General features: G+C 35.9%; 1 protein-coding gene across 1 annotated transcript; it reads right to left on the reverse strand.

The window, feature by feature from the left end:
* Window positions 1-4024: 4024 nt before the first annotated feature.
* Window positions 4025-17951, reverse strand: Ppa (F-box and leucine rich repeat protein partner of paired). Its single transcript, XM_088235471.1, has one exon. It carries the CDS (start codon window positions 17814-17816, stop codon window positions 16503-16505), a length of 1314 nt encoding a protein of 437 aa, XP_088091597.1. The 5' UTR covers window positions 17817-17951; the 3' UTR covers window positions 4025-16502.
* Window positions 17952-26082: the final 8131 nt, after the last annotated feature.

Genomic DNA, 26082 nt, shown 5'->3' on the forward strand with positions numbered 1-26082 from the left:
TGCCCGAAGTACTCGAGTTTTCTTTTCGTTATGGTCTTCGGTACCTCTTTATCTTCTTTCATCCTTCTTCTACCAGTTAGTTTTGATGAACAATGTTTGAAGTATGTCCAAATTTTTGGAGAGAGGCTAAATTTTCTCCTTAGGTAGTTATTTAGATCTATATTTGTTGCAACAGAGAGGGAAACAGACAGAGATATATATTTATATATTATGTTTGAGCAACTGCACTTGCTAAGTATCAGGCATAGAATAAACATTCCCATTCTATCACTTCTTCGCAATATTTTGGATAATCCAACTTCAACCTGTTTATCTGAGAGGGCTTTTCCAACCTCTATCACATGGACTATTTCTTCGCTCTAACGAGAGAACCCTTTAAATACCCCTTCATCACTCTAATTTGCTTGCCTCCTCTTTCACAGTAGTAGCTGCCCGATTGTGGAATAATCTACCCACTTATGTTAGAGGCGCTTCTTATTTATTTACATTTAAATCAAGATTGAACTGTCACTATCTAAATGTTGTTTCTTTCTCCTTCTTCTTTCCGTCCTATAACCTCTCCTTTCCTCTCTTCATAGTATAGTGTAAATTTTTGGTCAATTTTTGCTTTTAATTTTGTCATTTTAAATGATTTTTATGCTTTTTCATAATTTTTTAGCTTTTCGATTGAGTATATACCGCACATTTAGAACAAAAACGACCTCACTAACAAAAGGTTAAAATGGGTTAAGACCATAAAACGACTTCGATAAACACTATCCATCTTTCTGCATTTAAAAAAACGCAATATTCGGGTGGGAATAGGACAAGACCGTTACATCGGTCTCTTTATTACTCATAAAATCTGTATTCCGTGTCAGTACGGAAACGACGCAATTAGTGTTGTGTTCACATTGCTATTACTATTATTATTATGAATAACTTATATAGCGCCATTTTCGTAACAAAATACTTCAAGGGCGCTCTACATAGTGATTCTTTTAAATTAGTAATTTAATTAAAATAATTTATTTTGTTGTCACATGCTACGGATTTATTCAAATGATTTAGAGAACAAGTGGATTTTAAGTTTTTTTCCGAAACATCACTTCACTTTCACAGCCTCGCACCTCTGCTAGGAGAGCATTCCATGCCATAGGGCCTGCGACCGCAAATGCGCGTTCACTAAATTTAGTGCGCTGTTTGCGTAGAGGTAAAATAACTTTTCCTCTCGCCGTAGACGTAGCTGATCTAAGCGTTAGACGCCTGTCAGCTAGTTCATCTGGAATGCATAGTTCCCTTAGATATTCCGGAGCAGAGTTGTGCAGTGACTTATACATAAGCCAACAGAGTTTGTGTTCGACCCTCTGTGGAAAACGTAGCCAGTGTAGTTCCCGAAGTAGTGGAGTGATATGACTGAACTTAGAGATTCCGAAAATAAGTCTCGCTGCGGCATTCAATACAGATTGTAGGCGAGTCATTTTGTTCATTGGTAGACCTGCATAGATACCATTACAATAATCGACCCTAGACACTACAAACGCATTTATTAATTGAAGGGCGGCATCAACCGGCAAATTTTTGCGTATGTGAAGGCGCTGTGTGAAGGAAGCAACGCTGACAAACATATAGTGACCGAAAGCCGGTTGAGTCGATTTTATTCCGATACAAATGGCATGGTTACTTTATTTTTTAAATATTTAAACGACCAATTTAGCTTTGTGATTTTTTTTGATCTTGATCTTAGTGACTTAAACCAGCCAATGACAGGTCATAAGCCCTGTAAATGCCTAGACTCTCATATTCTCTTCACGAAAATGTTTTCCCTCTCTGTTGCAACAAATTTTAATATGAACAACTCCCTAGGGAGAAAATCCAGCCAGTCTGCAAGCATTTGGACATACCCAAAACATTGTCGTATATGTAATTCTTTATACCTCATGCTTTTTACCTTGAATTATATCAGTTAAGTTCAGTAAAGCATAGTATTATTATGATCTGTTAGTAAAACAGTGAAGTTAAAAAATATACAAATAAGCTAAATTAAAATATTAGCAAACATATTAGGCACTGTCGATTATCACCAGGTATAGAAAATACCGGTTCTGAGGTAGACAACATTTTCCTTTTTTTGTAAATAAAAAATATATCAAATTTTTATTAGAGATGTCTAAAGATAAATAATACAAAATTGAATAATATGTAAAAATATGACAATCTGACAATATGTACTTTTCTATACTCATGATTGCTTAGAATATGTTTGTAATAATAAATATTTTTTGCGATAAGTTGTTGATTTATAATGTACGAGTATCATAATTTTTATTTTGCTTTTGTAAATAAGATTACAGTTTAAAATATAAATACGTCTATAAATAAATAAATATTGTTATCTACATGTCCATAAACGAGTTTTTTTTCCAAAAACGCCTTGGGAATATTACATGAAATTACGTAATGTTTTCAATTTAAAGAAAAAAAGTTTCTAATAACTACATCGACATCGACGACACAAGTTGTTTTATCTTCCTGCTTGCAGACCCAGCCTGCCGCCTGCCGGTGGGAAGTGGTGACGCCAGCGCCAGTAGGAGGAGCAACATCTATACTGAACCGTATCTCTCCGGATATCGACATCTTTGATATTACTGAAAGATTTTTAAAAAAAGTTCTTTTTCCATTTATTCTAACTTACCTTCCGTCACTATTTCCTTTCTGCATCTAATAATGCATAGAGTATTGCATTGTATCGCATAACAATGCATCTGTAATGCACTTTATTTTTTGTTAACTTTTTGAAATAATTTTTATCTTAATATATCGAGTTTTTCTACCGACATTCCTTGGTGGAACTGCATTTTAACTATAATAAAAAAAATACTTTATAGTTTTATTCCACTTTTATTTATAATTTTATTTTTTACCAGTGACCAGGTTTCGTCGTGACCGACATCGTCAGACTGGTGGGAGACTAAACAGATTTCTATGTTATATACAAGTGCAAGCAGGGGTTGTAAATCATGATTTTATATAGTTATGTAAATAATAGAATTTAAATTAAAATCATTTAAGTAAAGGGTAATAACAATTATAAGAATATAAGTTTTGTTTGAATGTATATAATAAAAACTGGTGTAAAATTTATAATTTGATGAAGTTTTAAAATGAAAATATATTTCGGTCACGACGAAACCCGGCACTGGTAAAACATTTATCTATAAAAGAGGAATAAAACTATAAAGAATATTTATTATTATAATTTTTATCTTGCTAGAATTCCATTCGTCCATGCGCTTTAGGTGCAAGATATTTGATAAAATAAACTTTAACTGTAAATAAGGTCAAGATTCTACGCCCTGTAGCTGCAGGATATGCTGTAATCTAGATTCATTCTGCAAACGTTTTTATGTTTAAATATTTATTAAAAATAATTCCTAGTAACTTTTAAAAAATGTAAACGAGGCCTAGATTGTAACCGTCCGTGCACTCTGTAGCTGCGAGACAGGTTTTTTTTCTGGCTATGTATTATTGAAATAACCATTGGAAGCGGGTAACTAAAATCCCGACCACCTTTTATATAATCACTTTGTAAAGCGCCTTTGAGGTATTATACTACGAAAATGGCGCTGTATAAGTTATCCATAATAATAATAATATGCGTTCTGTAGCTGCAGGACGTGTTGGGATGTTTGCTGTACAGCGCCCTCGCAAAAAATATCAGGAATAAATAAATTGGTACACCAATAGCAGCGTTTCTTGATCGTTTTTTGTTCCATAAAGGTAAGATGAACCGTCTTACGCTTTATGTGCAAGTCAAATAAACATTTCATGTTAACCATGTCGAGAATCGAACCCGAATCCTGTTGCATCGTAAGCAAACGCGCTGAAAACGACTCTAATTACTGTTAGAGTACTAATTTTTCTTGCGGTATGTATGCCTTGAAATACATATTTTGTAACGTACATGGACGCATCAAATGAATTGAAAATGAAATCAGGAAGAGGAACAGGAAAGGAAGAAATAAGTTTAAAATAAAATATTATATTTTAACAAATAAAATATTTATTTGCATTTCGGGCAATGTGAATGACAATGTGCCATTAAACTTGCGGTAGAAGGAGGAAATATCCACCAAAGTTGGAAAAATTGATTATCCTACTTACAATATAACATTATAAACATTGGCCTATCTAGACACTAACATTTTACAGTTCTTAATCGTATATTTACATATCATAGCATTTTTACAAGCTTATTGAACATTATTTATATTCAAACGTTGCTCCTAATTCATTGTATACATCTGCTATATTGGGTTAGTCGAAAAGAAAATAAAACAGTTATAGTTCATAAATTCCCGGAGTAAGAAAGGAGTACCGCATGGGATACATTTGGGCTTTAACTAAAAAAAACACTAAAAATCTGTATTGATTCACTTTTGACGCATCAAATAATTGAAAGTTTGCATGAAACATAGGACAAATGTTAAACACGGTGTTTTTAAAAAAAAAATGTAATGCGAATTTATGAACTACCCTCAAAGTCAGAATAAAGAGTATATTATTTATATCGTGTTAAAAATAGACATGGAATATAACAAATAAACGAAGTAATGAATACAAAAATAAACAAAATAACGTTAAATAAGAGGTACAATATACATAATATTATAGTAGTCAAATAAGACAAAATTTCCAAGACGAAAGGGCGCAAGCTGAACATGGTGTTAATAGAAGATGGATAAGAAAATATTTCCTTTTATTATATCTATTTTGGTACAAAACATATTTTGTCTTTTCATTTGACTAGTAATTAATTTACATCCTCAATGGTTCTGTGATAATATATTTTGCATACAATAATATACATAAAATATGGTGGTACAGGTAACCCTCCTATAACACGGTTTCGCTCTAGCACGATAAAATTTTTGCGGAAACCTTCCTACAACACGGCTTCTCGCAGCACGCTTTTTTACATGATGTGTGTACACGTATTAGTTAGAACAAATTGAAAAATTGTTTTAAGGCGTTGGAGGGCAGGGCAAATGGTTCAGCCGGATGACTCTCACCCACATGATAAAGGTTTCAGCTCTTTTACTTCACAAAAGTCAACAGATGGAAGAGTTAAGGAAATGTGGATGTTTAAACGTAAAATGGCCACTTAAACCAGCCAATGACATGTTATAAGGTTATGTAAATGCCTAGACGTCCATATTCCCTTCTCAAAAATGTTTTCCATCTGTTGAAATAAATTTACATTATTTATTTACATATGGCTTATCATGGACATAAATAATTACGTCTCATATCGACCCTTTTTATTGTTTGACACAAAAATTCGCCATTATTGAAAATATTTTTTAGTAACAAAAGTGTTTCGAATTTTTTTGGAACCTAATCCGCCTTTTAGTCTCATAAAACACGGATCCACATGACACGGTATTTATAGGAACCTGCCTACTGTGATATAGGAGCATTACATGTATTATTATATTCAAAATTTCGATAAAAAACTTATATAAACCAGCGATGAGATTTATTAAATTAACATATCGTGTACTAAAATGTATTCGCATATAACATACAACTACAATATAAATTGTAAGTATTTGAAAATAAAAATTATGCAAGTTTCATAAGAAAATGTAGCGACAGTCCATTTCAATCGTATTTATTTTTTATTCACATATTTATTTTATACGTATACAGGATATGAAATATTTAAGCATAAATATTTATAAGTTACAAAATTAAAATTGTAGTCGGCTATGGTAGGTATGGAGACATTCTCTGCGTAAGTAATGTAATTTTGGTGTTAGAAATGTGTTATTCGAGTCTTATTACTAAAATAATAATGATCACCGCAGTCCCCTACTTTTATATATCACAATCTGTTTAAAGTAACAGTTCATTCCTTAACAATACGTACATTCAAATAAACAATACAACTTAAATACAAGTAATGACACTGACAACACTTCGCTACAACCGGGAGAATATAGTTTGAACAACTTTCATGTATTCGTGGCCGTTACGGCGAATGAAACACCCAGAGATTGAACGGATATTAGATTTACAGAATCAACGTGAAATAAACATTGACCGAAATCTGTCCAGAGTAACAAACACTTACTTCATTTTTTTATTAATGTAACGAGGAAGTTCAGTGGAACGGGAAATTGGATACAAAAAATGTTTTCTTACACGCGGTAAATATTAGAGCTGTACGCCCAAGTTTCTCGAAAGTGTGTGTAATTAAAAAAAAAAATGTTAATAATAAAAATTAACTACTTTGAAACATCACAGCATCACGTGAACAATAAAGGAACACTTGTAGCGTTGGTGGGATAGATTTCCGGTTTTCGGGTAGCCATGTTTTTCAACGTTTTGTTTGACAGCTATGGAGTTCTACTTTTAAATGTCAGAACACCGACTCGAAATTGTGACGTCACGGGCGCAGTAGTTTAAAAATTTCATAACTTCAAAAAGTCATAGAGATGATAGTATGATACTCGTTTTGGCTTAGTTCGATAGTCTATTAAAAAAATAAAAATTAAAACTTCCTCGATAATTTAATATACAAACTGATTATCGACTTATGGCGATGAATTTAGATAACTCGATCAATGTACGAGAGGTTTTGTCGGTGTGTTCTCTAAAACTGCAAATTGAAATCGAATTATCACCCGGCCATTATGAATTTTCTACAGAGGGGTTAACGAGACAAGAGGCGACGGAGCATCGGCTAGGACGCTAGGAGAAATGCCGCGGCGGCTCCGACTGGAGACCGGTTTGGTCACTCTCAGCTCGCAGCTCGCAACGCACTCGGACCAACTTTACCAGAATAACGAACATTTGTCAACCGAGGGCGACCGCCGAGATTCGCCTTCTGCCTTCTGCTGCTACTGGAGTGGACATACGTCTCAGTTGGTTCTGCATTCTCGGAGCCCAAAATTGAAATCCGAAAATACGGCAAAACCAATTTGTGCCACGCGACAGACGAAAATTAAAAAAAATCTTGTTTTTACGATAGTCTCTAGAATGTATGATGTATGCATAGATAGTGAATTGGCGATGAACGAAAGTAAGTCAAAAGTGATGGTATTTGAAAGGGATAGTGAGGTTACTGACTGCATAATAAATGTAAACAACGAGTGTCTCGAGCAAGTAGAAGAATTTGTGTATCTGGGAAGCATGTTTTCAAGAGATGGAAGAGTAGAAAAAGATGTTAAAAGAGACTGAAGTCTTAAGTCTGGTCATGTCAAAAGCAGACAGAACCAAAGGGCATGTATGACAAGCTGTATGAATGTGGAAGAGGCTAGGATTGTATGCCAGGATAGACGTGTGTGGCGGTCCATTCTCGGGGAAATGGCGTGATGGTAGTAGTAGTAGTTTTTACGATATAGGTAGCAGGTACGTAATATAAACGTTTTGTAATCTAATCAATCACGAAAGTCAAAATCTATGCTGCTGAAATTGTTCATCGAGTTAGTTCAATTTATAAGGGATGAATTGGGCACATAGCGCGTCACGAGGGTCTCCCGCAGGAGGTTATAGAGCTGCAGGGCACGGGAAGACCTAAAGAGGGCCACGTCGACAGACGGACTGGCAGATGGGATGCGGAGCTTCTCGGAACCCGATACATCTTGGAGGATTGAAACCGGAGACACGTCACTACGTGTATGCTATAAAAATTTAAAATCATAAAAAACACGTAGAACATTACCCTATAGACTAGTTTAGAAATGACAGTTCAGCCGGAGTTGAGAGTTACGTAATTGTTTCTACAAATGAAATATCTCGCATCATCAGAGTGCAGAGTCTCGAATTTAAACGGTGTTAAATATACAATTAAACAAAACAGAACATGACTGGTTATCGTGAACCTTCAATTGGGGTCTTGTTGGCTCAGCTGTTTCATATCACCGATGTTATGTGTACACATCGCATGGTCTACATATAGCGGCGATTCTCAATGTGAACTGCCGCATGTTTGCCAGACGACGCATTCGATAGAATAAAAAAACCGAGAGAATGGGTATCGAGAATCGAGACGCGAAGACGGAACTTACTTTACCGGCCGATAGATGAAAATAAATATGAGCTTCCAAACTGATCGAGTAATTTAAAATATAATATATCGTATGATCTCTAAGTAAAACAAGACATGACGTTTTGTTAGAGAATTTTATTTTTTTAATCACTTATTACTAGTAGGTACCCGCCTAAATCTAGAAAAACCTTCAGGTACGCGAGAGATTTTTTAAATAAAGATTGTTCTCTGTAAAGTCAAATTTACTATAAAATTTCTGTAAAATTTCAACTATTTCGAGCTATAAAAAATATCATTCAAAAATACACAACAAAAGAAATTTAATATCCACGAAAGTTTCCGAAATGCTGTAGATTGATTAAAAAAAAACAGTCATATTCACCTCAACATATGCATACTGACTGTATACACATCCTAAACATTGATAGTTTTTAAAAGCGTTAATAGGTAAAACGACGGCCTAATAAATAATTATAGTAACAAGGATAAAACACAATATAAACATAAAATTTTGTTCTGAAATCATTGTCAGTTTAATGTGAATTCCTGCAGATTATTCCTTATTTTCTAACGCGTTACCTGTTTTGAGAATTGACGATCGAGTTATGTTATGGTTAGTACTGTAAGCAGTTCATACGCGAGAAAGGTTGAGAGGCTTTGTATTTCACACGTAATGCCCAGATGCACACGGCACGGTAAAATTAATGTGAATGAATAATTAATAATAATAATTACAAAAAACGCGCTAAGAGCACATTTGGCAAGCATCTTCGAGTCATAATAACGAACTCGAAGATCGAGGATGTCGTCAGGCGGGGGAGGCGACGGAGAAGACATCGGTATGCACAAGCACGCGAAGACAATGGAGCCATCCAGACTCCCTCACGGCCGACCCCGAGGCGGGCGACTCCCGGGCAGACCGCCGAAGAGATGGATCGACAGCCGGGAATCGACCCCGCGGGAGATGCCTCTTGGAAAAAACACAGGCATCGAGGCCTACACCAAAAATGACATTAAATTAAAACAATACGCATTCGGCAGTTACTTTAGGTAAAAATCCTCCAAAACGAAATGGAGTGGAGATCAGAATGGAGTCAATGGATTGGTTAGTAAAAATATAATTTTAATGCAATAAAAATCGATTCGCCCAATGTAATTTTACCGTGCCAAATGGAGTTCCGCGGTCTTCTGAAATGGGCCTATTTACAAGTACCGAGCAAACACGTGGATTTAGGAACGCATACGCCGAGTACTCGTATCTCCAGCAGAATTTATTAGTGTGCGATAGAAGGTTTTCTGAACTGATAAGCCAGTACTCGGTACCTAGTACTATTGTTTGAATGCCTTGCGCCCATTTCGTGTACGCGGATACCTATTGTGTAATACTAAGTTTTAGTACTTACTACGCGATAAGTCTCGACTCCACAAAAGTCAAAATACGCCTTCTCTTACTTAAACACATGTTCTGGGGTAATTTTTCAGTAAAAAAACTAATAAACTAACTAACTTAAATACAGTTTTCTAAATTTCGCTAAGTTGATCAGTTCAGCAAAGTAAATCAGAAAATACAACTGAAGACTTTGTTTTAAAAACCTCAACTGACACAAACCGACAACTTTTCAGGAGTGTGTTTAACTGCTTACAGCGGTTTTACTGAGGTTATTATATTATATCTTGTAATGAAAGCAAATTATAGACATTCGGTTCAAGTACGGTATTAAACTCGTAAATTGTTGTACGTATAATTAAATATTAAATAAAATAACTATACATTTGCTGTTTTTAGTAGCGCAAACTTTGTAGAATTCACTATAAATGATTATACTAAATATTTTTGTATATTTTTAGTAAAAGTTAATGCTACAGTAGCATATGCTCTCGAATGAACTTAAAAATTATGACAATAAAAAAAAGATAATACAAAAAAGTCATGAATTTAAATGAGGGGCATGGGAATTATATCAGTATTTTTGAGACAGAGAATCATAAAAACAAAATTGGAAAAAATGAACTTTTGCTGTTTTTAAAACAAGGTCTTCAACGAGTAAGTTCGACAACTACGGAAAATTGGATATAAAAAATGTTTTCTTATTCGCGGTTAAAAATATAGCATTTAATTTGTACGGTGAAGTTTCTGTAAATAGCATTTTTTAAAAATGAACTGCTTTAAATGACGTCACAAGTGTTTCTAAATCAACCGATGATAGTGTTGTGATAGATTTCCAGTTTTCGGGAAGCTAACCCACCGAGCAGGACAAATCACCGAAGAGAACTAGTGATGTCACCACACGAGTAATTAAAAAATTACAAAACATTAAAATTTCGTAGCAATGATAATACGATACAATTCATTTTTGGTTTGGTTTGTAGTATTTTAAATGAAAAAAAAAAAAAACACCGATGTTCTTCATTTGATTTGTATGCATTTTTTAGCAAGAATTTATATAAATTCGATATTATAAATTAGATTGTAAACAATTTGAAAAACTGAGTTCGTCATTCGAATAAAGAAAATTTAAAAAAAAATTAAGCCGAAAAGTAAAAATAATAAATGATTGTTTACAAAGAGGCAACAAACGAGAGTTTAATCATCGAAATATTTTATAAAAAGTACAGTTCGTTTAAAAAGGGCCGAGTTTAATACGAGTAATAAAAAAGGGGTTTGTACTTTAGATAATTCATACGAAAAATATGTAAAACAGAGCGTGTAGTTTAATTTTTCGCCGAGGGGTAAGATGGCACCCCGAGTAGTACTAGCGACCCCTTCGCGAGGGAGGGGGGACGTGACGTCACGCAGAGGGGAGTCAGGTGGTCACCGCTCACTAGGGGAGGAGGAACGGGGTGAATGCACCACGCTTTGAGAAAATCAAACAATTAAAACACGAAAGAGGTGGAACGAATTTTCTAGATAAAGTCAAACAAAAAATGTAGAAGAAAATTTAAGTTAAGAGTGAGATATTGGAAATGTCACTTCGTATCATTCCAACAGAAGCAATATTACTGATGATTAAACTGGTCATCCTATCTAAGGTACGCAGTTCAATCTGTGTACAGTTCCGAGTGTAAAAGAGAACCAGAACGGGCGTTTTTGGCTCGATGGCTACGCTCAGGTAAAAATCCCGAATAAGAAAATCGAGCGGAGATAAGTCCACCTTATTTTAATAATTTTATTACAAGTTCCCTACCGTTTTCGAGGTCCTGGGTTCAATATGGCAGGGTCGACGTGAAATATTGGTTTAAATGGTGGTTTAACACTGCAATATTTCACTGTCTCCGGACTTGTGCAAGACCGGTGGCCTTACCTTCCGTGTAACAAAAATGATCTAGCTACACTGGGATTGAAGCGCTTTATGCCCCACCGGGTGCAAACGGGGAAACGATGATGATGATGAATCACAAGGTAATAAAAAAATAAAGTTAGCTTAAGTGGTGCCCTACGCGCCGCGAATAATGTAAGATTAATGTTGTTCGGGCATTTACTGAAGAGAAAATAAAAATGAAGTATAAAAATGACAGCAAAAAAAATACAGTTTATAAAACGTGGTCAAATCGTTGGCGCGTTCGCATAACACGCGAGAGGTCTCGGGTAATAAGTTTTTTTTTAAATGTTACATATTCTCAATTTTGATTTATTTAAAATAGTTTATTTATTTATTATTTGTTACGCATTTTCGTTTCGTTTTTATATTATTTTGAACACAAGAGCCAGACTCTTTTTTGGCAAGTTTAAACTTAAGTGTTTTTATGCTAATAAATTATTTAAGAGTGTTTTCACACCAGAATATTTCATAGTCCCGCAGCGTAAGGCTGATCATCTTACCTTCATGAAACAGAAACGATCAAGGTACGCTGCGGTTGGTGTAGGCAGTGATGTGCCAGCTGCACATATTTATTTAGTTTTTTATATCAAAGCTGTATTAAATAGTGATTTCTCATCGACAGCCTCCATTTTACTATTTACACCTGCCGAATATAAATATTGTTCTTCTAGTAGTCATATTCCGCGTCCAGGCGGACGAAGAATACGGTCAAGTGCGTGAAATAGAACCAGATCCTGGACGAGAACGGAACGTTCGCCTACCATGCTTGAGATCCAAGGTTCGATTCCTGGCAGGGTGGACATGAAATATTAATTAGGTGGTGATACACTGCTATATTCTATTGTTCCTGGACTGACACCTGAAGCGTAAGATCGATCACCTCACCTACGAATGCAGTGCCCTATGCACCACGCGGTGTGGATATGGACACGAATGAATGAATGAAAAATAAACGCGGCGCTGGCTAAAGAAAAATGGTCGAATGAGCCATTTCCGAGTTCTGTGCAGAATTATTGTAAAGGACGAACAACGTGCCCGGTGGAAGTGAAATACCCTCCCCTTAATCTTAAACAAAATATATTTATTCCTTTATTCCTGCAGCCCCTATAGCCCCTATTGGGAACCTTTCCTCTGGCGGTCCTTTGTCCCTTTATTCGATATTAAGAAAAGAAAATACAAAAAAACCTGCTCGTATGAAGGATTTTTCATTATTCTCGAGTCCCGAGAATACCTAGGTAATAGTAATACTCGAACACGCCTACGCGTGGACGCGAAGGGACGCGAATGAACAATATTTCTGAGTAATAAACTTGTACATTTCACACTTACTACCCGAGTACTTTTCATTTTTCTACAGAAATAAAACTATATTTCTCGTTGCATGATCGAACTCGATACATATGCGATGCATAAATGTAATTGCTGATAAAAATATGTCAATCGAAGCCAGACCGGCAGTGTACGATGGGGTTATGGTTCCGACACTCATGTACGGAAGTGAAACGTGGAACTGGCGGAGGAAGGATGAAAGCGGAGTGAATGCGGCCGCTTAGACGAATATGTGGAAACACAATGTATGGCGGGGTAACGAATGGTGAAAACAGGCGAGAGTGCAAATCTGAGATAGGTGTAAGTATTTGACAAGATTAAGAAATTGTCGCTACGATGGTTGTCATGTAGAACGAATGGATGACGAAAGAATGGTAAAAGAGATATATATGACTAGAATGAATGGTAGAAAGACGTGGCATGATCAGATAAATCAAAATCTCAAGTCTGGTCAGGTCAAAAACAGACACAACCGAAGAGCATGTATGACAAGATGTGTGAATGTGGAAGAAGCTAGGAATGTGTCAGGATAGACGTGTGTGGCGGTCCATCCTCTTTGCCTACCCCTACTGGGAAATGGCGTGCAGTTAGTAGTATCTGTGGCTTCGAGGACTTTGACTTCGAAACGATTTATCAACAAAATAAAAAGACAGGGACACGCCAATTGTAAATATCTAAAGAGCGTAAGTGCTCTAGTGCTATAAGCCAGGGGGGAAATATGGAAATACGTTCGTACAAAGAAGTCAGACCGCGTTTCCTCCGAACGGTGCCAACTCATTCCGTCGTGTGACCCGTCCCGCGATTGAAACCGAAGGGAAATTAATTCATTAAACAATGATTTTAATTAAATTTTATATCTACGAAGTCTGACCGTTAAAAATCGAGGTGTTGCGTTCCGTTTTACGGAGCAGGCGAGGATGCATGACGATTGGAGAAGCGAAGTATGACCGAGCGCTCCACAGTAGCGACGAGGATAACTGGTTCGTTGAAATATTCGGATGAGGCTTAATCTCTTGTAATCATTTTTTAATTATTAACTATTCGGCTGTGGAAATAATCGGAGAAATAGTTGATAAAACCCTCTAAATGTCAAAATTGGAGAAAACAAGTAAAATATGCAGTTAAATCCCTCGCGATTTAGTTGGTTTCAAAGTTAGCGTGTGTAAAAACCCATTGTAAGTCATTTTGTTCAAATGTTTTCTCGTTAAAACCTAATTCCATTTACCAGATGTTTTTTTCGTAATCTAATCTATTGAAACAATTTAATTTAATTGCTTGTCATTATTAATTTAAGAACTAATATCGTTTTATGAGTATGTATCAATTGAACGTAGTTATGCAGAAAGCAGTACCTTTGTGAAAAGAGTGAATAATCAAATCTACGCAACAGTTGGAATGTTTTTGACCCGGGCAAAAAATGATGAATAATGCGTGCATTTTTTTTTTATGAAACGAAAAGAATTTAACTATGTAACTGACCAGATTTAATGATTTTAACGACAGCCATAATATTGAATGAAACCTCATAGAAACTCTAAATATAAGGGGTGATTATCATATTTATGACATTTTGACATCGTGAAATTTTCAGAAGGTGGTTATTACGGTGTTTTGTATGAAAGCGGCTTGGCTGTTTTAAGCAGAACATATATTTGACCTTCCTGAATTCGAGAAGAAGAATATGTCATATTTTCAAAAAATGTGGACAGGCTGCTTTCTACATAATTACAATTGCAAAATATAAATATGGAAGACCGGAAAAGACTTGCCGAGTCAAACTAATTGTTATTGAAGTAAGATAAAAAAAGTCATTTAACATTTTCGAGGCCGGTTATTTCTATTCTAATTTTAAATAAGGAATAACCGAAATAAACTTACGGTTATGACTATGACTGACAAAAAGCGTTTCTATATATTTCGGGTACCGAAAGCATGAACTCTCTCCGGTTTAAACCCTCCAAGATGGGCTGGGCTGGATCGCGGCGGAACTCCGCGTCTTCTCTGTCCCTAAGTGGAGGCTCCGAGAAATGCCCGCGGGTCTAAGGTTCGACGAAGGTAAAACCCTGATCCGTCTTCTGTGGGGATGAGCAGCGTCGGCCGATATAAGCCGACTCCTAACTTTACCTTCCTACTTCCTAGTGAAGGTTAAAAAAAATATCACATTAAGAGGATATACGATTTGATGAATAAGTATTTGAATATACAAGTCACTTTATGAACTGATTATGCCTTACTAAAATTGACGAAATCGAGGTCTCGCATTCCCTGTCCCAAAACTGAACCAATTTTGGTTTTTTTAAAGATAGAGTATCAGAATGACATTTTTTGTGTCGGCAAGTTATAAAGAAATACGTCTTCGTGATTAAAAGTCAGACCGCGAATCCTCTTTACGGCCCGAGTGGCATCCCGAGAACTAGAAAATAACACGTATGTATGACCTAAAGAGAGAAGTATGAACATTTTAATTACGATCATTCTGCGCAAAATATTCGCAAATGAGTAAAATGGCTGATAGGCATGTTTTAGGTACCCAATATTCAAGAAAAATGTTATGAAATTCATAACTATCGGATGTTTACGGTTGGTAAATGTTTGTTTATGGCGAAGACATGAAATGTTGTTCAACTAATTCCTAAACACACACTTCTTCATTGTTCTGCAGGCCAACATATTGTTACGAATGAAAACGTACGGCGCCTTCTGAAGGAGGGTAAAGTTTTCAATAATATTACCGAGCTTGGCTTGTTTGGCAAGAGTTTTATTCAAATGTATAGAAATTTTGCCCATTTAATGTAATGGATATGCACGCGACCAAATCATTCCACGAATAATCAAATCAAATAACAATATATCCTCATAAAAAAGTATACGAAGAACGCAGAAAATATGTGAAAAAGTGTAAAAAACTACGTTCTGCATTAAAAAACTGTGGATTTAGCTGGCTTTGTAAAAACTTGCGCATAATATTAGATATGTACAGGTCTGCTGAGTAGCTGAGTAGCCGAGTGACGTTTTCATGATAATTCTGAGATGAATAGAAATGTGTAATGATGTTTTTCCTATCAAGTGTAGGTACCTCGGTAGGAAAAACATAATTACACGTTTCGATCTTAAAACCGAGGACGCGAATTGAGAATTGGCATTTGCGGAACAATGATAAGAAGATAAAACTGGCCTACCGCGTACTTAACGTAACAGTCTTGATGAGTTTAGATAAAGTTCAAATAAAAACTTAAAAAATAAACAAGATAATATTATTCTAAAATAAAAGCATGCGAGTTAACAAATTAAATTATTATGGCAGAACTCACGTCAGAGTTCGGAGTCATTACTCGTTACTTCATCCTATCCATCCTTTGGAAACCTTAACATTATACAGCAATCAGTAATCAGTATGTAGTCTTTCGACCGCGAGTCGGTCGGGAGCCAGGACGAGAGTCGCCCGCTGCGGGTTTAGCTTCGGGAAGTTATTATCGTCAACCGATTTCTCGTTTTCGAATCATTCTGTAAATTTTACAAAAACGGCGCAATCCTGTTTCGAAAGAGTCTCCGAGTGGAGCCAGTCGAGCGGAAACCGGTTTAAGTAATCTGCAGACATCGCGGTGACGTCACGAGCTACGCTGTAACGACACTCTCGGAATTGGAAGTAGGAAGACTCGACTGCCGGGAGTAGTCGGCGAGAATTACAATTATTGTTAATCGTTCTTGTCGGGTTAGATTGCCATGTAGAAAATGAAACGAAATAATCGCTCACGAAGGAAAAATAAACGTCATAGTTCGCGCGGCGAGATAGTACCGGCCTGATCTCACGCAGCCCATCAGCTGGAGTTCCACAGGCCGAGGTTGACGGAGCTGAGGAGCGGCAGCTCGGCCAGGCGGCGCAGGCCGGCGGGGGTGACGGCCGTGCAGCCGTAGAGGTCGATGGAGCGCAGTCTCGTGAGGCTCTCGGCGATGGTCTCCAGGCCCTTGTCCGTCACGCGGTCGCACTGGCCGATGTGCAGCGCCTCCAGCTCGGGCAGCGCGCGCGCCACGCGCAGCAGCCCCGCGTCCGAGATCTGGCACGCGCTCAGCGCGAGCGCGCGCAGCCGGAACAGGCCCTGCGAGGCGTGCGCCAGCGCCGCGTCGCCCACCTTGTCGCAGAAGGACACGTCCAGCGCGCTGATGGGCGAGCCCGCCTCGGCCAGGTAGCCCACGCCCGCGTCCGACACGTTGTCGCACGCGCGCAGGTTCAGCTCGCGCAGCGCGGGCATGCGCGCCAGGTGCTTCAGGCCGCCGTCCGTCACGGACACGCAGAAGGACAGGTTGAGCGCGCGCAGCGCGGGCAGCCGCGCCAGGTGGCGCAGCGCCTCGTCCGTCAGCCGCTGGCAGTCCTGCAGGCCGAGCTGCTCCAGCTCGGGCGTGCCGCGCGCCGCGCCGCCCTCCAGCCCGGCCAGGTGCGCGATGCCGCGGTCGCCCACGTGCCAGCACGAGCGCAGGTCCAGCGAGCGCAGCCGGCGCAGGCCCCACGCCACCAGCAGCAGGCCAGTGTCCGTCACGTTGCAGCAGCCGCCGAGGCGCAGCGTCTGCAGGTTGCGCAGGAACTGCGCGATGCGGCCGAGGGACGTGTCCGTGACCTGCTTGCACAGCGACAGGTCCAGCTCGCGCAGGCGCGGCAGCTCCGAGGAGAAGGCGTGCGCCAGCCCCGCGTCCGTCAGGCTGTAGCAGCCGGCGAGGCTGAGCGCCTCCAGCTCGGGCAGGCCGAGCACGACGTCGCGCAGCGAGCGGCGCAGCGAGAGCACCTGCACGCGCCGGATGCCGCGGCGCACGAGCGAGGGGAACAGGCCGGGGTTGGAGCGGCGCAGGTGCAGGCGCGCCTGCACGCCGCGCCACACGGAGCGCGCGTAGGCGGCCTCGCGCCACGCGGCGCACGTCTGCGCGGCGCGGCCCTTGTCCGGCACGTCCAGCCAGGAGAAGATGAGCGCGAGCAGCTCGGGGTACAGGCGCGACACGTGCGTGGGGCGCGCGGGCCGCGGCGGGCGCGGCGCGCGCGGCCCCGCGGGGCCCAGCGGCGGCCGCCACAGGCGCGGAGCGCCCGCGTCCGCGCGCCCCCGCGTCTCCCAGCCCACCTCGGTCAGCTCCCGCTGCTCGCCCATCGGAGCGCGCGCTGCCCTCACATGGCCCCCCCCTCCCGGGGGATGCGCGGCGCCGACGCTCGCCAGGACAGACTCGCGGGACACTCACGAACTTTCCGGGACACTTGTTACCATCGCGCGAACGCGTACTCGTACTTGTCAATATCACGCGGCGATCGGTGCCGGACGACGACGGAACTCGGGGCACTTGTTCACCGTTCGCTGTTCGCAAACAGACTGGCGGCGAGTTGTTTGTGTTCCTTCGGAGCGAAGTTTCCCGTCCTCCGATTGGCTGGCGTACGCCACGTGACCTCGTAGGAGAGGTATTGATTCGGGAATATTGCGGCGGCATTTTTAAGTTTGGCAGTGCGAGAGGGAGAAGCGTTTAGGAAGATAAGGCGAGTGCGAGGGAGACGTACACATTGTGTGGAATGTGCATGACCGTGAAGAGGGAGATGGATAGAGGCGGGAGGAGCCTGGTACGACTGAAACAATAATAATCGTTTGGAAAAGTTTTGTTTAAATTTTGTACCCCGTATAAAATTATTATGGCAGAATTTAATTTATGGCTACTGAAGATAAAAAAGGAAAGATTAAATTTATGATAAAAAAAATAAAAAAAATTATGACAGCACGTCAATAAATATATTTTATGTCCGAAATAAATACGGTTTTTCTTCATATTTGAAAAAAATATTTATTTCATTTTAGAAGATACATAAACAGAAAATAAAAAAGGAATAAAAACATTATCAAGAACTAAAAGATAAGCATGCGTGTATTTCACAAAATACATGTATATAAATTTAAATAGTAGAATGTTAACATAAATATTAATTAAAATAAAGCCTTTTTACACATTGGCCACTGAGTTATTTTTTATACAATCTTTTATCAACCTTTCTCTTAAGGAATCTTATTGATTTTTTTTAGATTTGTTATTATGATGAAGTGTTGTTGGATATACCTATTTAAAAACCTCGGCACTGACAAGCCTTCACGTTGTGCTAGCCTTGTATTATGTATATGCATATCCCTTTTTTTGGAGGTACTGTCAAATCGATACCTAGAAACAAAATTGAGCTATAAAATAGCATTTACAGACATCACCCTTGCTTTTTAAAAAGTTCAGGTACGTCTTCTTTATCAATTTTAGCTGATTTGATGATTAATTTTAGAGCCGAGTTTTGTATAAATTGAACTTTTTTAACATTGTTTAAGAAAGGCCCCAACTGGTAATACCATGCCTTATAATTGATTCTGCTGACGATTGATAAATAAGTCTCAATGTTTTTATTAGAACAAAATATTTTATACTGAAATGAAATGCGTTCATTAAAAAAAAAAACAAATCAATGTGCACACGAATATATATGAAGAGGAAGCGTTATCTATAATGTATGCAATGACAGAGTGATATGGCGTTTTGACCTCTCTGCCTATCCTCACGGGGAAACGCCGTGTTTGTGTCTTCATATTATAAATTTTTAGAAGTTTAATAAGTCATAATGACGCTCTGTTTCCTCTTTCCGAATAAAAAGTTTATTGAATACTTTCAAGTTGTTTACGCTACTCAAATATAGATGTCAGTAAAAAAATAAAAAATATATTAAAACATTAATTTACAATTAAATTACGAGTGAATAATATCATTATTTTATTTAAAATTTTAACAATGAACGTGATGTTACAAATTTCTGAGACCTTGAAAGACACCTGCGATTATATTAAATGAATGTAATAACTACATCATGAAGATCCACTTGAACTTTGAGTAGTTCTGCTTTTCACCAATAGATGTCAAAATAGACGAGAAGTCTTAGTATAGATAGTTGTCGTATAGTCTTAGTATTTATTAATTTTTATTGATTTATTTATTCGTATTTTTCGCTTACAAACTATAATTAATAATAAAAATAATGTGACCTCACTGGGGTTTCCCGTGCCGAGGACACTTAACAATATACTTTTTTGAAATTACATTTGAGAATAAACAAAGAAGACTAACTTAAAAAAACAAAGATAATCAATAAATATTCAGACAGTTTTAAAAACAAGGTATTTATGTACATCTATATTATTTATATTATAAAACACACAATGAAAATAACAAAAACCTAACATAATCTATACACTTGTGGAGCAGTTGATTCAATATTGGTATGGGCGAATGAGACAATCCATTTTACTTCTACCTATTTTTTATAGCCTTTTAAAACATTTTCTCGTTATTAATTGTTTTAATACATAGTGGAAGTAGGTTATAGATTTTAATTGAATAATACAAATAAATGTAGGATTGAGAACACTCAGACATCGGGAAATATTTAAACTGCCTTTGTTTTCAAATAGTGCTTTATACCACACACCTATGGCCCGCATGTGTCGGGAATATAATATATACTGCCGAAACAATAAAATTGTCATTTTTCATGATACTCTCTCAGCTTTTGCGAATAATCTCTTAGGAATAAATCTTATTCAATAAGTACACACGTACAACTTAATTTTTATTGCATTGTATCCTGTATAAACAAAAATATTAAAAAATATGAATTACAACTTAACGTATAAATCTATTTTGTGTAATTCTATAATTAAAGATATATATGCATGTAAAATTGTATCAACGAATGCTTTCAAATTGTATGTTTTCTAGTATGTATCTTTGTTGAATTACCCAATAAAATAAAAATTATATTTTTTTAAAAATACTCAAAATTCCTTTGTCCGAAAGTGGTATTAGTTGTATTTGTTTAAGTTGTCTATGTGTCGAGGATCTAGTGATTATATTATTTGTATGTTATGTATTGTGGGGGTTATGTCTTTCATTTGAGTAAGAGTAGTTTTTGAATCTATAAGTGAGTAATAATGTTTTAGCGTGTATTGTCTTATTACTTTTTATTATACCACCTGACACAATACTACGTTTTGTCTGATACTATCAGCTATCAGGCACGGTGAAAGGATTCTCGGACAACGAGGGGTACGGTCCCCCTACTAACCTAATTTGAACTATTTATTGATATTTTTTTATAAGGATGTTCAGAAGTTTTTTGTCAAAAAAATAATGAACTACGACAAAATTAAAAAGTAAATCAATTATTTATCGTATTATCGGCGCAATGATTTTGTAAAGTTTTGTATTTTTTAATTAACTTATTTTCCTTCCTTTCGATGACTTCCGCTTATTGATCAGTGGACTTACCGTTGTTAACCGGAAACCTCTAACAAATTTCTTATCATTATTTGATTCGGAAGAACTAGTGACGTCATGCAAAGTAGTTACCGCGTGTAAGAATACATTTTTTATATACAATTTCCCATAGGGTTGAACTTACTCATTTACGCACAAATCGCTGTCGTGGCGCTCGTGTAGCAAAAAAATCCGCCGCAGACCCAGCGTGGAACAGCCGGCGCCGGCGATAGTAAATAAAATATATGATGTACCTAATAATTTATATTTGCATACATGTTATTGATTACACGTCCACTTATTTGTTTGACCATTTAGCGCTTTCATCCTGTAATGGGCATCTTCAGACTGGTCACAGACAGACTTCAGATCGGTCTAAATATGCCCATTAGAGGGTGAAAGCGCTTATTGGTCAAACGAATAAGTGGAAGTGTATCAAGTATTTTTGATTAATAACTTATATTTAAATAATTCGGTACATCATTACAATGAAAATCCACCAAGAATTATTGTCAATTGATAATTAAAATCAAATAAAATATATGTAAAAAAATGTATTAACCTAACATATCATAATGAAACGTACAAAACTAACCAAACATTTATGTTTATTTGAATCGGTAGCAAATAATTTAAGTATTTTGTAAAAAATCCTTGGCCAATTATTAGATTAACACCAGTAAATAACAACATTTACACTAATTTACGGAATACTCTACAAGTGTTTATTCTTTATATTAAATAGTTAATTCCACTTCACAATTAATTAATTAATAAGTTAATTTTCTAACGAAAAAACGCGAACGATTCGTTTTATCCAGATATGATATTGGGTTCTCTCTGGGCAGTTTAACAATTTTGTTTTGTGCCTAACGCTCTCTTTCCAAACCATTTTACGCATCGGAATATCCTAAGAACTTTATTAAATAGTTATTTATTTGACTCATAGATGTCAGTGATGTACCCAAAACTACAACCTGTTGTGCGAAATGAAAATCGACGCAAGAATTTCTTACTTAGAGTTTGAAATGTGCGTCGTGGTCTAATAATGGTCAGCGCATTTGCTTACCATCCAAGAGGACTCGGGTTCGATGTGAAATATTTACATCATATAGGTTACATTTAAATCTTGCCAAAATAAGTATAACATTACAAAATGGTTGGTACATACATAATCAATAATAACGTTTCTACCTCTCTAATAGTGTAAAATGAAATATTATATTCTGAAATATACACAATTTTCCACTGTATGGAATTCAGGCTAGGGCGGGTCTCATGTGTTTTTTTTAAAAAAATATTGAAATGTTTTAATACTTGGTATTAATTTTAAGATTTCTGGAAGATTGTAAGTTTTTTTTCCAACATATGAATAATGATTTAAAGAAGCAGTTGTATTGCATCTGTGTAAAGTTAAATTATTTGGAAATCCATAGTTTCGAGAATTTTGTAAATTAGTGGGTTTTTTTTCTCTCCCTTTGAAAGTTTGTAAAATAGATGCTTTTTTAGAGATGTCATCAATTGAGGGTATATTCAGTTCTTTAAAAATTATATTTGAAGGATAGGTTTTGGGTTTTTTAAATATAATTTCAGCGATGTTTTTTTTGGGCAATTAAAAGTAGACGTAAATTCGTCTTGTAAGCTCCTCTCCAGCCTATGACTCCATACTGCAGAATATATTGTATGATTGCGCAGTAAATGCTTTTATATTTTTTGGAGAAATAATGTTTCTTAATCTAACAAATAAGTAAATAAGTTTTCTAACTCTTTTTGCTATGGCATTTATTTGTAATTTCCATTTCAAATTACTATCTAGGGTAATATACAAAGGTACTTTAACTCATTAGACTTTCTCACTGTCGTACATGCCTTAGAGGCACACATTAGAATGTTATCGTTTTCCTTACTGTGTGTATTTTTTTGTATTAATTTTTATTTAAGAAGGATATCAAATACCAAAATATATTAAAATTCCTAAATTCCATACAAGCATGGTCAAAATAGCTTTGTCTTCAAAGGTGTAAAATATTATAATAATCTTCCCAATGAACTAAAAACTATCAAAAATAATATTTCAATAAATAAATTTAAAGTTAATCTAAAGAAATTTTTTGAACTCGTGTAAAAACAACATAAAATTTTAATTAGTATAAATGTATTATTGTTTTATGGTTTTTTTCATGTACTCGTATTTAAAATTATATAAACTCTTATATTTAAACAACTAAAACAGTGTAATTCATTCTTCAAGCACAAAAGTTAGTCGCTTTTTTTTGGAAAGTTACAGTGATAACATTTGCTAGATGTGTAAAAGTAGGATATGTTTAGAATTTTACAAAAAGATGTACTTTTTATGAAATTTATGAATTAACAAAAATATAAAAAAACATGAACAGAAAATATAAAAAGAAACATAATGGAACCCACTAAACCGCGAAACCAGTTTGTTAGAGGGTTTTTTATTTTTCCTTTACAAAGAAAAACGTTAGAGAAATTATATAAATTTTAAAAGTAATATAAACATTATTAAGAACTAAAAGCATACGTATTTTTTTCATAAAATTTATTTACAAAAAAATAAATAGATGACCGCTAACATAAAATAATAATCAATAAAAAGCCTTGTTATATAAGAGCTATTTAATTATTTTTATTAATGAAATGAAGATCAGAGTGATTTATTGAAAAGGGTAGAAAGAAAGTTTTTTCACTATTTTTTTTTTTATTATTTTTTTTATTTTGTCTTTAAATAGTACTAACATAATAAATTAATGTCCTAATATTAACTTATATCTAATTATTATTAAAACATATACTAATTATTAACATTTTTCAAACGATATACGTACACTTAAAAAGAAAACTTCTATAAAGCTAACACGAAAATTTATCGGCTAAACACATGTTTTTTTAATTGACATTTAAATGAAATAATATTTTTTTGCTCTCTTATTTCCAATGGTATCTCCTTATAATATAACTGTACAGCTCGGTGCATCAATGAGTTCTGTGTACTTGTTTTCCTACGAAATGATAGTCTTACTTCATGTTTATTTCTTGTTTTATATCCGTGTTCACATTGATTAGAAAAAACCTTTTGAGTCAACTCTTTTGAGGTATAACCATTAATCATTTTATGAACAAAAAACATTACATTCAAATATATTAGTTGACGTACTGTCATAATTTTGGCTTGTTTCAGCATTAACTTTATTCTGGTGTTTTTAAATTTTTTAAAAATAACTCTCATAATTCTGCAGAACAGTAAGTTTATTTTTTTCCCCTTCAGTTGCCAAAAACAAAATACCACTACAATAATTTACATGAGGCACAATTATGGAGTTATAAATCATCCTGCACGAATCTGCAGTTATATATCTTCTGATTCTTCCCATAAGAGAAACCTTCCTTGCTATCTTATTTGTCACATATCTTGTATTCTGGGAAAAAGTCAATCTAGAATCTATTATAATCCCCAAATATTTTATCTCTTTCACTTCCTTTAATATTTCTGCATCCATCATTATTGTTGGTGAAATAGGATTTTTTTATTTCCTATGTTCATAAACTTAGTTTTATCTGTATTCAGCTTAAGTTTATTCTTCAACCATATTTCGATATTTTTAAGGTCATATTTTAGTTGATGTACTATGGATTCGTAATTTTCTCCTGCAATATATACCAGGGCATTCAGTAATAAGATATTTAAATCGAACCATTTTTTTAATAAATTGATATCTCGTTTGGCACTATTGTTAACATCCTCTCAAGTCAATGCAAAATTATCAAAACGGTGTCGTCGGCATAAAGTATTGTTTTACCTTTTAAATTTAAATAAAAAAATTCATTCACAAATATGATAAAAAATAAAGGACCTAAAACAGTGCCTTGCGGTATTTTTATACCAACATTTATTATTTATCGCTGGCTTAAGATATTTAGGATTTTTACTTTTTGTGTACGATTATTCATGTGATCTTTTTTAGCCACTGTAAAATTTTTCTTCCTAGATCAACGTGTTTAAGTTTTTCGAATAAGATTCTGTTAGATATACTATTAAATGTTTGACAAAAATCAATAAAAATACCGATGGTTTTCTATTTTAAGCATAATTAATAAGTGAAGTAATTTTTGCTATAGCATCATCCGTACTTCAGCCCCATGTGAACCCAAATTGATGTATGTATGTATTTTTAATTAATTTGTTGTTAATTCTTTTGTTTCTAAAATTTGATTGCTTGGTTTAGAACACAGTAAATACAGGGCAAAATATCAATTACCTACTCATTAATAAACATTCGGAAACACTCGAAATATTGTTCCGTTCAGAGACCGTATAACTGTTCAAAGAATGTAATATTTGAAGAGTGGGGGATATTTACGGAAAGTGTTGTATGCTCCTGGTGCATAAGGAGAGCCTCCCATCGGACCGTATTACGGGAGGGTTGAGAACAGGATGCCTCGCTCTACAGATAATTAAAACTACCACGGCCAAACATCATTATACTTACATAGGATGGAAGCTTTTCAATAATTTACTACAAAATCTACGTCAAGAAATAAATTACGGAAAATTTAAGGATAAATTAAAGAAAAGCTTCCTGACATTAACCGTATTTTGAAAATAAAGATGTATGTATAATATGTGCCTGCGTATATCAATTTATAAATGTTTTATTTATTTGTTATTAGTTTTGTGTTTTCTTAATTTTTAAAATTGTTTAATATTTTATTTATTGTATTATTTTGTTTTGCATTTTTTGTTTCTTTTTTATAATATTTTGTAAACTTGCCAAACACAAGAGCCAGACTCTTTTTTGGCAAGTTCAACCTTAAGTGTTCCATTTTTTTACTGTGTGTTTTGTTTTTTTTATGCTAATAAAGGTTTTTGTAAAAAATAAATAAAAAAAAGTTGAGAAATTAATGATTTATTTGATCGCCGAGACAAGAAAAAAAGTAATTATTCGTAACAGATAAAACACGATATTAATGTTATCATATAACCCAGATTAAGTGCGTATTTTAAAAATGCTTTAAACACATGCAAGAATTAGTGGAATTGGCAAATATTACGTGAAATTACTAGTTTTA

The sequence above is a fragment of the Micrasema longulum genome, unplaced genomic scaffold (genome assembly GCF_059751315.1).
Source record: "Micrasema longulum isolate JH-2025_06_02 unplaced genomic scaffold, ASM5975131v1 h1tg001379l, whole genome shotgun sequence".
NCBI classification, from domain to species: Eukaryota; Metazoa; Arthropoda; class Insecta; order Trichoptera; family Brachycentridae; genus Micrasema; species Micrasema longulum.